The 13,656-nt window shown below is 39.6% G+C and overlaps 1 protein-coding gene and 1 long non-coding RNA gene across 5 annotated transcripts in view; one reads left to right on the forward strand and one right to left on the reverse strand.

Annotated features, from left to right (window-relative positions):
* Positions 1–47: 47 nt before the first annotated feature.
* Positions 48–8,487, reverse strand: LOC122823445. 3 transcript variants are annotated; one of them, XR_006369339.1, is made up of 3 exons: positions 8,153–8,487; positions 5,945–6,041; positions 48–1,323 (listed from the first exon to the last, which is right to left on the reverse strand). It is a non-coding gene; the product is annotated as an uncharacterized LOC122823445 (long non-coding RNA). The 3 variants fall into 3 exon arrangements; XR_006369341.1 differs by having other exon boundaries at positions 48–1,326; XR_006369340.1 differs by lacking the exon at positions 48–1,323 and having other exon boundaries at positions 5,403–6,041; positions 8,153–8,216; positions 8,346–8,487.
* Positions 8,488–9,648: 1,161 nt separating this feature from the next.
* The window catches only part of skap1 (src kinase associated phosphoprotein 1), a 44,545-nt gene continuing 40,537 nt past the window's right edge, over positions 9,649–13,656 (forward strand). The window contains exons 1-4 of one of the 2 annotated variants that reach the window (XM_044103083.1): positions 9,649–9,903; positions 11,946–12,051; positions 12,623–12,648; positions 12,733–12,846. In XM_044103083.1, coding sequence (XP_043959018.1) covers positions 9,864–9,903; positions 11,946–12,051; positions 12,623–12,648; positions 12,733–12,846 — 286 coding nt within the window. In that variant the 5' untranslated portion in view covers positions 9,649–9,863. The remainder of the gene's footprint in view (positions 9,904–11,945; positions 12,052–12,622; positions 12,649–12,732; positions 12,847–13,656) is intronic. The other variant, XM_044103081.1, reaches the window with a different exon arrangement.

Consider the following 13,656-nt stretch of genomic DNA (forward strand, 5'->3'; position numbering starts at 1 on the left):
AAACTTTTTTTCCCTCTGTTATGTGTTCATAGGCTTTAGAAAGACAAAAAAAAAAAAAAAAAAAAAAAAAAAAATCTGATTTCTGCTTTCCTCTGACCAGAAACTAGATATCTGTAATAGCCAGTAAAAGCCTGATTGGCACATCTCTAATTTGTTGTGTAGATTTTGAATTTATTTGACTCCGACCATGTCAGCTTGCATAATGTGACAAGAGGAATCTCTCACAACCCACGGGGTGGTTCTGAGTGACCTTTTCACCTCAAAATACCTCCAGGGGCTTTAAACATGACAACAAACTCCAGGAAGTCGGGTCTCACTCTTGATTTGTTACCCAAATTCAACTCGGACACTTCTTACGACAGATCTATTTCTATCTGACCGAATGTAAGTGAAATGTTATTTTGAAAATGAAAACGAAAACAGTGGCTATTGTGGCTCCCAGAACCTGGCCACCTTGTTTCCTCTCATTGTAAAGGGAGGCACAGTTTCAATATTTGCTCTGGGTGATGGGTTTGCACACACAGTTTCTGCCCCAACAGCTCTGGCCTGTTGATGCCCTTCTTCTCCAACGCTGAGGTTCACTCAGAGTTCAGGCACAAATGAATGCAGAGTCCATCTGTCAAGACGGCAGAGTGGCTCTGGCGAAGCAAACTCCCAGGCTTTTACGCTCTGGATTTTCACAGGTATTGCTTCTAATATTCGCACTAATAAACTGTACGGGAGCTTTTATTTTTTTATTTTTTTGGGCCATGACCAAGATTGTGTGAACTTTAATCTTTTTAAGGCGTCGGGAAAACAGGCATTTAGGAAATGGAAATCAGCGGCCGTTTGAAATACATCTGCATGAGCCTGCAGTTCTTTCACAACTATATTAAATATTAATTCAGTTCCTTGAATAGAATTTACAGTTGAAATACCATACGACCCATTACTGTAAATTAGAAGAAGGGCTCAGACATTTGATGTCATGCATTTCTTAACAAGGCCCAAAGCCTGCTCATCAGATGAGTCACAAAGGCAGAGGGCAGGGCTGGGGGGGGAAGTGACAACGGATATGGAGAGCAGTGACAGATCCAACAACAACAACAACAGCAAAAAAGAAGAAGCAGCCGGCACAGAAAGCAAGTGTGGGACTTCTTTCCAGGGGTGTGATCCCTGCCATCTCTGGAGGTAATACCTCAGCGCTCCCAGCAGGCTTTCCATCTGGAGGTGTCAGAGTCGGTGGTGCAGCCAACACCGAGGAGACAGATGTTCAGCAAGGAGAGAGGAGGAGGAGGAAGAGGATGTTTTCACCTTCCCATCAGCGCCGGGCCTCCTTGCTTTCTGCTGGCGGAGGATGCAGGACAAGGAGAGAAGCAGAGGACGGTAAGAGAAAAGAGAAATCATCCTCCCCGGCGTACACCCACAAACAGAACCACAAACACCTGGATGAACGGGGCGGTAATAAAACCCAGCATGTCCTGCACATCTTTATCCACTCACATGCCACCCCACAGCCCCTTCTTTCCTCCTCTGCACTTTGAGGTCAGCCTGGTGCAGTTTGTACCCCACGCTGCTTGCAGTTGTTGTAGGCTCTTTTACAAGTCTATTGCCAGGCTCACTTCCTTGGATTTCTACCAGTTCCTCTGTCGCATGTCACTCCGCAGGGTCCCCGAGGCTTCAAAGGAAACTGGATCCAGAATTCATGGCATAACAGGGGGGCTGGTCATCTGAGAGACGCCACACGGAGGTGATTTTTTTAGTGGCAGGTATCAAACAAGGGATTTTTAGATCAAAACCATTTGTCCTTCTGCAATCAAATGCGATAAAGTCATGTGGAGTTGGACTTCATATCATTTCAGAATTTCAATTTGTTTAGTTGATAGCCATTCTAAATAATTTAATTAAATTAGCAAATTAGGAAGAAAAAAGTACATGATCGACATCAGGAATAGGAGGCGGCAATAAATAATCTAGTAATCTGGATAAAAACAATTAGATTGACAGAATCTAATTGAAATAAGTTCTTTAGCTTTCTAAATGTCTTTGATCTCAAAATGTAATGCTTTTCTTTGTCAGCGTTAGATTACATGGAATATCTTTGATTTCCAGGTTGTTGATTGGATAAAGATGTCTGATGACGTCAATTTAGGACATAAGAAATAAAGAGCTTCTTTCTGTATTCATGAAATTCCTTGCTTGCTTTAATCAGATCTGGACGTACATTTCTTCCTCTCTTTTCTTCATCTCAAATTTATCCGTTTAAATCTGTAAGTTTCCTACATACAGCTTTATAAAATAAAGTCTTCTCATCCTCTAAATGCAGCAGAATTTAGCCAAGGAGCAAACAGTTTATGGGAACAATAAATGTGACGCGTTTTATAACCTTGGCAAAGTATTTGCTCTCAATAAAACTTTTTCTCACTTTACAAGTAATGTTCAAACTTCAATGTATTCATGGAGAGTTTGGGAGACAGAGCAATGCAAAGTAACAAATAACTGTGAAGAAGAAGGAAAATGATCCATGATTTTTAACGGTATTTACCATAAAAAATAGATATTCAAATAAAATTATGCCCTCTGACCCCTTTCGCCTGAGATCCCTAATAAAGTTCGGTGCCACAACCTTCCTTCAGAAATCACTTAATCATCGTTCACCAGTGTCTAATAGAAATCCAGCTGTTCTGTGAAGCCCACAGCATCATGAAGACCAAGGAACACGGTGGACAAGTCAGGAAGATAATTGTGGAGCAGATTAAACCAGGATTACATTATAAAATAAGAAAACAATATATCAAAGAACACTGTTCAATCCATCATCTGAAAATAGAAGCAGTATGAAACTGAAACTCTAGAAAAACATACCTGAGGACCTAAACTGGGCAAGGAACAAATTCATTCCAGACGTAACCCAAGGGAGTTACGGTAACTCTGGAGGAGCTGCACACAAAAACTGGGGGCTAGGATGGAGGTCTACCTAAATCTAATGTAAAAAAAAATCTCTATTAAGATCCTGGATGTGTAGAAAGCTGGAAGATATAAAAGACTTACAGCTGTAATTTACAGACAAAGTCTTAACTCAGGTGAGCTGAATTCAAATGTACAAGACATTTTTAATACTTCCTTTCACCAAAACTTCTAAAACTATTAACATTCTTACAATTATGCATGATTTTGTGCGGGCCCATCACATAAAATCCCAATAAAACACCACACCATGTTACTGCAACATATGAGAAGGGATGTGAATATATTTGCAAATAATGTGAAAGTCACAATGTTCAATATTTCTTCATTAAAAAAATATTTACATTAATTAAACATATTAATTTGACTTTTTCACAGATATTAGTGAGTCTTCCTGAATCCAGCGTGGGTAGAGATGGCACACTTTCTGTTTTTTCCCCTTGGCTTTGGCTCTGAGCCTCCTTAAAGCCCAGCCAAGGAGGCTCCTGACAACCATCCCCCATTCGAGTCAGGCTCGATTGGACCTGGAAGCGGCAGCTGACCCAAAGCTCCTGTCTCCTGGATCTCCCCTGGCGACTGGATCCTTTCCCCACTCCATCAGCACGGTAACTGAGAGAGACAAGTGACTTGGCCAGGGTTAACGTCTTAATACTCCCTGGGATTGCCTCCAGGATCCAAATGGCTACCCCTAATAGTTTTCCTCCTCTGCGTCCCTGTCAGACTTCTATGACTGCACCCAGTAGGGGAAAAAAAAAAAAGAATAAATAACAACACGACTAGCTGAGAGGCAGAGTAACGAAGCAGTACAATGAAATAATGAGGGGTGGTGAAGGAAGGAGTGAGCGTTTTGAAGGGAATCTCTGTGTGGACAGCCCTGCGCGCTTGGTATAAAAGCGGCCTGCTTCCTTTGGAGCCCAGGAGGGGAAAACCAGAACTCAATCAGTGTCACGTCGCATGGTTCAAAGCGGCCAATTCGACGCTGCCAGGAGGTTGAGAAATGCAAGGTGACAGTTCATTTTACCAGTGACAGTGTGTCGGTCTCGCTTGCTGCTTCCACAGTCAATTTCCAGCGAGCAGTGAAGGTTGCTGGAGACAGACAGCAGCTACACCTCCTCCTCCTCCTCCTCCTCTCCATCTTCACCACCGCCGCTCTCCCATCGACCCTGCTCTGCTTTGTATTCCAATTAACTGGACAGGGGGGAGCGGCAAGCAAAATGCAGACACGTCTCTGCAGTTTCCACCAATACCAATTGTGCTGCGCTTCCCCTTTTTCTTCCCCTCTCTGTTCTCGGATTGCAGCCGGCCAGTTGTTCAGGGGGAGCCGTATTCTCACCTCCCTCCAGGGACAATGTCTTGGTCATGAAAAATAGGTCCCTCTCACACATTCATACATCATGTGTAATAGAGGTGTGTAATCGCTCAGTCGTGTCAAAGCAGTGCGAGCTCTAACTCCCATCCTTAACAGACACCTCAAATAATCCTGAATTAATATTTTGAAATGGCTCATATATTCTAACATAATACAATCCGAATGATTTTCCATTCAACGCGTTCAGGGCTAACATTGATCTGAGCTGTGGTAACAATCCAAGTCAGTCAATTTGAGGCAGGTTGAAGGCTCAGATTTTTGTGTCCTCCATCTGTCATTCTAGGTTTTTTTTTTGTTGTCTTTTCTTTACTTTGCTGCAACAAAAGCCTCCCCTCCTTTACACTGACATATGTTTGAGCAATGGGTGGGTCAGTGAGCACAATGATTTAGAGCATATCCGAAAAGCAAACTGCCACTTTTTATCTGCAAGAGTACAGCAAACATTTACAACAAACGTGATTTAAAAAAATAAATTAGTAAACTAATGTCACACTTAAGATTGACCAGTCAGGATTATTTTTAAGAGCTTTTCACTTGTCACATGTTCAAAGAATACACAACACTTGAACTTTTGTGGTAAGCTCAAGCTGAAGGAAGTTCAAGTCACTTTATGGGAAATCTGAGTTTTTTTTAAAAAGATGTTTAAAGTCTCTTAAGATCTTTTTCACACTTTTTAGTTTGCCATAAATTAACAAACGCAAACTTATGTATTTTATTGGGAATTTTTTTTCTCTAACATGCCATCATGAAACGGTGCAAAATTGTGAAGTGGAAGTTAAAAATCTAAAATGTGGCATACATTCGGTCCCTTTTTCTCTGATACCCCTAAATAAAGTCCAATGGAATGCTTCCAGAGGTCAAGTAAATAGTGAGGAGAGTCCACCAGAGGAATTTCTGGTAAAAAGCCTCTTTTTATTCCCTTGAGCAATGCAAACATTTATGACGGACACATTTAAATAAATGTGTAAATGAGTCACATTCAGAATTAATTGAAGCTTTCCGCATGTCAGACTCGCTTGACTTTGTAGTTTTTTCCCCTTTAAAATAAAGACAAACAGACCTTTAAAGACAGGCATGAGTGCTTTATTTGTCCCTCTAGACTCCAGAAAGGTCCCTGCCTATCTGGAGAATGCAGCGTGGTGTTTGTGTGTGTGTGTGTGTTGCAGAGCAGGATGCACATATCATGCCCTGAGGATCCTTCTGTCTCTCTCTCTCTACCGGCGCTATCAGATCAGAGAGACCTGCCATCCCTCCCCATGCTGCAATGCAAATGAAAAGGAATGCGCTGATAAAAGGCCAGATCCCAGCGATGAAGAGGGCAGAAGGAGGACAGAAGCATTCGGAGTGGGGGGGGCAGAAGAGCCTCTCTGGGAGATGAGAGGTGGCTGAGGAGTCAGTGTTGGTAGTAGTGGGAGATCATAGCCGTGCTCCCCCTCAGCGGCGTTTGATACAGGGCTTTTGTCGCTCTTTCAGTGGCGCATTGTTGGGTGGTGTAATCCCCGTTGGATTACAAAGAGCTTCCCTTTTCTTATGTGGGGGCCAGCCCAGCAGGCAGGAGGCTGGGGCTCTGTGGAGCTGTCAAGGGGAGGGAACCTCTTTTCCAGGGGAGGGGACCCCAGTTCCTCTTACCTTCACAGGGGCTTTTTGCTGGAAGGCCAGTCAGGCGCAGGTCAGTGTGGGGGCAATCCTGACATGCGATTCAAACTCACCCTGACCCCTTGGCTTCCTGTTGGGAAGTGACAAGGAAGGAGGCCTTCATGAGACAGCCTTCTACATAAAAAAAACCCCTACAAAATAAGTCAAATATAACATTTTTATCTTAATTATGAAGCAGTGTTCTTGATAAGTTGTCTGTTGATGGGACAAGTATTAAGTCTTGCACTCCACAAATCTGTCATTTAAGGTAGACTAGTGTAAAGGCCATGAAAACTCCAAAATGCAGTAAATTATAAAGGGCATACAGATAACATGGAAAAATATGCTCTGCTTAGATTAGACATTCACTGGGTTTTTGGGTTTCCTTACAGAATATGTTGTGGAACACCCTGAACACACCAACCCAGAAACATGGCAGTGGTGGCAGCATGCTGTGGGAGTCCAACAGAGAAGCTTTATGTGAAGAGGAAAACCTGCTAGACTCTCCAGCAGAACAACACTTAGCCTACAGACAGAGCTGCAATTGTATGATTTAGGATTTTGCAGATGCTTCCATAGTAATCTCACTGAGTTTGAGCTATTTTGCAAAGGAGAGGATCACTCTGTGTGCGAATGTAGTGGAGATACCATACAATATTTGCCGCTGAAAAAGGGAATGTGCAATGGATTTATAGAAGGCCTGAATCCAGATGCATGGGATCTATATATATCTTCGTTTCTAAAAAGTTAAAATCACTTTATTTTTCATATTATAAGTACAGGCTACATTGTATCTGGCTATCACACAAAACCCCAATTAAAGTTTGAGGTGGTGATGTCAAAAAACCCCAAAACAAAAAAAAAACAAAAAAAAAACAACAGCCTTAACGACTGTATGTTTACATTTGCAAGGCACTGACTACTATTCAAATGATCACATTTTTGCTACACACTGCCAACATCAGCAGAGAAGGATTGAGACTTATTTACTTGATTGCTTTCTTTCCTGTGTTTCAGTAATACACGATCAATAAAACAATAGCCAGGGCCACCGGTTCTGCTGTTATGTACTGCTTCCACGATCACTACCTCCTCTGCAAGGGTCAATTGTGTGTTTAAAAACCCAGGCTGGTTCAATTCACTGTAGTTCACCCTCCAGTAGTAATCGTAACTATTAGTCCACGCCCTGTCAAGTGCAGTGAGGAACCACTTTGGTGGCGGTGCATTTATGTGTTGTCTGAAACATCCCTGTCAGTTTTATTTTTGCTGAATCTGAAGATGTGCAAAATTTACGCAGCAGGAGTCAGGATTAATTAATTCCACTCAGAAAAAGATATTGTGTTTACGTATAAGATAACCTTTAACCGTGCAATGTTTGCAACAACAGCATCATAAATCATGGATTATTACACAGGCTACTAACATATAAACATCATCCTGGTATTTATTTCTCATATTTAACCTGGGACAGCTCTATATTCCATAACTCTACTTAATCTTTATTAGAAAACTGTTTGAAATTTCAGATACAGCATCTGTATGTTTATGTTGGTTCTGATCTTTTAATTATTGGTAGTTATATATGTAAAATTAATATGTTTAAAATACTATTTTAAAAAGGTCACAGGTTTTTCCTAGCAGTTTAAAAAGTGATACAGAGTGCTGGACTTTAAATGTCCGTTGTAATAATACTATTAATAGCCTACTATACTAATATAAATAGTAAGTGTTGTAGCCAAAGACGTAATAAGGATTGTTATGATATTAAAATTATTATTATAAAGATTATCTCACCCCGCCTCTCTCCCGGATGGATGGATGGATGGAAGATTATCTTTATTGTTTTTGGTTGTAACAGTAATTTCACGTGTTTCACGATTTGACAACTTTTGAGAACTTGTGTACCGGTACTTGAATGCAGCAAACGGACATTGTAACGTAACTAGTGTGCTTTTTTTTATTGATATTGTAAATATTTTATTTATTTGAGCTATATTTATATAAGTTTTCTTATTGAGGATCAAGATCTCATTTACAAGAAAGACCTGCTTTGATCAAACAAAATCACTAACGGCAACAAGACAAGCAATTAAGAAGACTCAAGTAATATTATAACGGAAGAGGCAAAAATAAACCTCATTCTTTCAATGTAAGGCTGACTTTCTAAATACAAAGTTTGTAAAATCTAATTTTTGATTTTACCTTATCAAAACGTTCAAAATCATGAACGTGAATGCCGCTTTCTCTTCCGATCTCCTCCGTAAGGCTATCCCGAGAGAAATAAAAATGTAAGAAAAGCTATTTTCAAGGTATATACTTTTAGTCTAACTCGAGATGAAAACAATACAATACAACTTATTCTGAATATAAGCTTTCAAAGAAGAACGTCGTCTACCTTCATTTGTCCACAAGCTAACTTAAACAAGCTAATTAAACCAAGCTAACTGGCTAACCCACCAAGTTAATATTAGCATAAAAGTGCAAATCATCGGATACTATCTGCTTCTGCAAGCTCAGGTGTGACGAATTAAGCTGGAGGAAAGTAAGTATGATGATCCCAAGTTACTGTTTATTTCCTAACTGGTGACGAGACAGTAAAAAGTGTTTCCTAATGATGTGACTAAACAAAATTACAAAAACGTTACTCGTTTAAACTGGAGCTGCTAATTGTCAATGGAGTTAAAGTTCAATGTAATTAAAATGATTCACTACATATTAGCAAACTGTAAAACTACTTAACGTTGTCAACAAAGGTGTAGGAAGTTACTGGGAAAAGGTCAGTAAGATGATGTATATGAAACAATCCCGTTGAGACCTTGACTTCAAATTGATCGTATCATCAATAGATCTCAATAACTTATAATACCATTAAGCAGTTGATTTATGTCAGTAAATGCGTTTTGTTTTATTGATTAATTACACACAGGGCGTGTAATAAGAAAAGAAAAAAACAACAACACAAAATCAGTATGAAACATCTAAAATGGCAGACCAAATCTGTAACAGTTTAGAGTAGCATTCAGTGGCTGCAGAAAATCATTCCAAATGCCGCCAATGGCCCCTGAATGGCACTTTGGACATCCCAGATCAAAATGAGCAAAAATGAAATATATTGAAATATATTACTCTATGGTAGTGAATCTTTATGAGACTTTTCAATGAGACTTGAATTCATTTAAATGAACCTGACTACTAGATTAAAAATATGTTGTTTTGTTTTTTTATGGGCTACATTTCATATCATGATCATATCTCTGGCTGTGTGTTTCAGGTATTTGTCCTGCTAAAGAACATTAGTTATTAATTTGGTATTTGTCTCCTCTTGTAATTTGTTTCCAGTAAACCACATCTCAAAGAGGTCCAATGGTAGAAAATCTGAAAATGCTTTTACCGCTGCAGTTCCTCAGAACCTCCACCAGGAAATCTGGTTTGAGTATTTAGTCTTCTTAAAAGACAATTTAACATTTTGAATTCCCCTTAGGTACACACACATGTACATATTTTTGTACATATTTGTGTGTGCCTTAAGCAGTCACAAACAACAGGGAAGATTTTTACAGCGCTGTAATGTAGAACCCTTTTCTCACTATGAATCAGACCTTCATACGTTTCTACTGGGGAACCAAAGTGCAGAGGAAGTCTGTGCACCTGCTCCTCCCCATGTGCAAATCTAGATGCATGCACGGAAGTCTAGTTTCAGTGTAGGAGGACTCAGGTGGTTAGCTGATGTGCCAGTTGATGGTTTGAGTCTTTCTGCCAGTACCAGGCTGTCGTTCATCGAGGGAGCTGTAGTAGCATGTCAGAGGTTGGATGAAGCTAGGCAGCTTTTTGGTGGGTAAAGTCATCAAGGATTTGAAAGACAGAACAGGAGTACTGATTCAACTAGTGTGCATTGCATTCGGCAAAACCAGGGATGGGTACAGTCCCACACGAGATCCGGAGACTCTTGGATGGTAATGTCTTCATTTCCTGTTAAAATATAATCTATCGCCAACCTTGTTTCTATTTAAATCTAATTGTTGAAGAGTACAGCATGAGGAGGTAGAATTATTCCAACAAAAACAACTTGAATTTTTAATTTTTTTTTTTAGGTTTTGTTCAAAGAGTTAAATGAATGTGAGAGCGACTTCCTTTGACAGAAGCCTTTTCTTCACCAGAAGCAGACTTTGATACAAAGTTTTACCATCAAGTTCACCTCTCTATTTCAGCCGTCACATACAGTAAGCGGCCCCCATCAAGTCGGCATTCACCACATTTGCATGTGGTGCCAAGCTAGCGGGCGCAGCACTCTTGGGGGGTCATTTGCATGCGTTAGTTTATTTGCGTAACCTGGGGTGGAGGACATAAAAAAAATTGAATCAGATAAATGATCTTGACCGGCCTGTTTGACTTCATCATCATAAAGAAGAGTCTTGTGTGTATTTGTGATACAACCTCCCAGGTCGAAGCTGTTTTTAATACAACAGATAAAGAAACTGGTTCTGGTTTTCTCCCGTATGTAAGCAACATAAAAAAAAAATAGTACAGCTAAAATTGGCACCTCTGGAAACAATGTGGTCAAAATCCTTGGAGGTGCCACTCTTCCCACTGCACCTTGTGGTCAGATAAACTGGGGTTCACGTTGGGGATTGTTTGTCACCGTTTCAGTTGTTTACATTTTTAATAAAAATTGCTCTGATTCTAGATACTAGCAAGTTTATGCAAGTTGCTTTTTTTTTTATCTTGTAGCAATTTCTTGATTTATGGAGAATAACACGCATGCACCGTTTTTGACATATTTTCCTGTTTCTCCTATTTTGAAGTGTGGGTGGGGGAAATTAGCCTAAGTGTTACAATCACATTTGTATCTAAGAAAATCAAGAAGTAATAGATTAGAAAATAAATAACTTTTTACTGAGATTAACTTGAAAAATCAAGGAGAAATCCTAAACATATTCTCTTTACAATAATTTTATAGGACTACTATAGAATTATTGGTCCTTGGTGGGTATTTGGCTTAAAACAGTAACTTTTTTTTTTTTGATAAGTATAGTCAAAATAAAGGTCGCATTTTTCTTTTTTATGTGTGTGAGATTATGCTAGTCCAACAAAAGATGTTTCACTAGCATAATCTTATGTTATGCTAGTCGTTTTGAGGCTTTTTCACATTTTCACCTGGTTGATAATAGAGGTGGGAGGCTTTGTTGTGCTCTGTTGGGAAAGCAATGCAACATTAAAATTAATATTCAACACAAAATGTAAAGAATTGGGGATTATACTGTAAATTAGACTGATCATTTCCCCAATATCAATGGATGGAGTGTTTGTATAACGAAGATCTGCCTGGACTGAAATATGTGTTAGATAATTGTTTAAATTAATGAAGCATAAGAGTTTCTGTTGTGAAGTCATTAAGGAACTCTGACCAACTAAGATGTTTCAAACTTCAGCAAGATGTCAACCAGAACCACATTGTGTTCTTGTGTTGTGAAGTGGAAGAAAATGAATCCAGAGTTTTAAGTTCTTTACAAATGAAAGCTTGTGTTTTTGTATCCAAACCACTTGAGTCACTACTCTGTTCACTTAAAACCACTTTCCGCTGCAGTTAGAGCTGCAGGTCTTTTTGGTATGTCTCAGATAGTCTTTCACATCAAAAAGGAAGCATTTTTATTCATCTTTCTTTGGTGAATAGTTCAGGCTCAGTCAGATTAAACAGTGTCTGTAGCACCAATTTTCAAGTGTTGGTGTTTTTTTGGGGGGGAATTCTTCTTCTATTGATGTGTTGACCTCTGTGAGATATTCAAACTCCAGATAAAGGCTCCAACTAATAACATTTGACCCGAATCAACTAACCAGAAACTTATTTCCCTGTAAAAACAGGGACACACCCGTAATGTACTTGCAGAGTCTTTGCTTCCTTTGAACATTTCCTCAGAAAAAGATGTTAAAATAGTCCAGTGTTGTTCCGAATGTGGCCCTCCTTACACACTTCTTCTAATGTTCCTGTGCTCCGCAGACTGCGAGTTGTTTGTGACGGAGATCCTTGAGGATGAGAGCCTGAGTGAAAGCGCAGCAGAGACGCGGAAGGTCCTGCTGAATAACTTCCTGGTCGTCCATGCAAGGTAGGCTTATACATCCTGAAATGATCCAATACTAGAGGCGCAGACACTGAGCTGCTGAAGTGTGACGATGTAACTTCACGGCACCATTACTGAACATTTGCTCTTAATGCAGAAAGAAAATTGTGACTCGGGCAGCAATTGCTTTGAATACAGTCTGAATTAGAAAGAACTCGTTTAATCTAATGACACCAACATCAACCCCCCTCATTCTTATTTACTTTTGCTAAAGATCTCATGCAACAATGTTTTTAATCTGATCTTTGAATCTAGTTTTTGCTTTCATGCACATTCTTCAGGAACAACACAGGAGTTTCACAAATAAGTGAAACTCTTGCATGAACTCTGCTAGCTGACTCCGGATGCTTGTGTCGTCTGCACTGCAGGGGAAAAGTCTTCAGCTGTGTTACAGAAAGCCTGTGGCTTTGTGGTGCACAGCACAGGAAGCGATATTTACTGAATTTCTGAAGTTGTGCTTCTGTCGTGCTTTACAAAATATAAAAAGTACAAACAATTTACAAAACAAGCCTTTGATTTGAATTTAGTTTTTTTTGTTTTTCTTTCATTTTGTCAGGCTTCCTCAGGAATTCCCGGCAAGATGTGAGTAAAATGCTAATCCCTTTTATTAAAATGTTTCTACTCTACATGGTCCTTTGTCTTATTTTTCACACACACGTTGCTCAGTTGACTACAGGGACGATGAGGGCTCTGATGACAACCGCAGCTCCAGCCTGGGACGTTCTGCCCCTTCAGACGACGCCTCAGTGTCGGACTACCAGGATGATGGAGTCCCAGAGTGTGAGTCCACAATAGTTCTGGTTCTGACTCGTTTTAAGAGTCCTGGTGTGGGAGAGGCCTGAACTCAGAGACCTTTATTTTCATATGTTAGTTAAAAATAATTAATTTGAGCAGCAGAAAGCAATTCTAGCCCTAAAACAGCCATACAGGTGAATAAGTTAGTTCACATGAAGCTAACGTAATTAAGCAATTTAATTCAAAAATGTAAAATATTATGCAGTAATGGACTACAACTAGTCATTTTCATTAGTTCTATGTAATATAAACTATCCCTTAGAAACTGAATTCTGAGTTTTAGTCCACTATATGAGCCACACTGTGAGGCATAGTGTTGTTAAACATAATTTTTCTCACTTACATGGTTCACATTATCAAATAAAATTTAGAATATTAGATGATTTAATTTATTAATGAAAAAAAAACTATACAAACCAGCAATGCCCTTGTAAAAATATAGTTTTCCCCTTTGTTAAATCATGAATTATCTGTTACATGGGTTTAGCTTCACTACAGATGTTCAGGTGTGATGAGTGCCAGACCCATAAAACCAAGAAATCATTTTGGTCAAACCTGTTTGACAACAACGAGTAGAGGAAAGTCAAGAACTGGTCATAAACGACCTGTTTATCTGTATACGTCTAGCTCTCGGGAAAGGGGTTGTAGAGTTATTTCCAAGGCTTTGGGTTTCCACAGAACTACAGTGGGAGCTGTAATGAATAAACAGAGAGAACATGGAACAGATGAGGCTGAGTGAATCAGGAGGTCACACAAGAACCCAGAACCACAGCTTTAGCAACGCAGGCATCAGCT

This window comes from Gambusia affinis, linkage group LG20 (genome assembly GCF_019740435.1).
Source record: "Gambusia affinis linkage group LG20, SWU_Gaff_1.0, whole genome shotgun sequence".
Lineage (NCBI taxonomy): Eukaryota > Metazoa > Chordata > Actinopteri > Cyprinodontiformes > Poeciliidae > Gambusia > Gambusia affinis.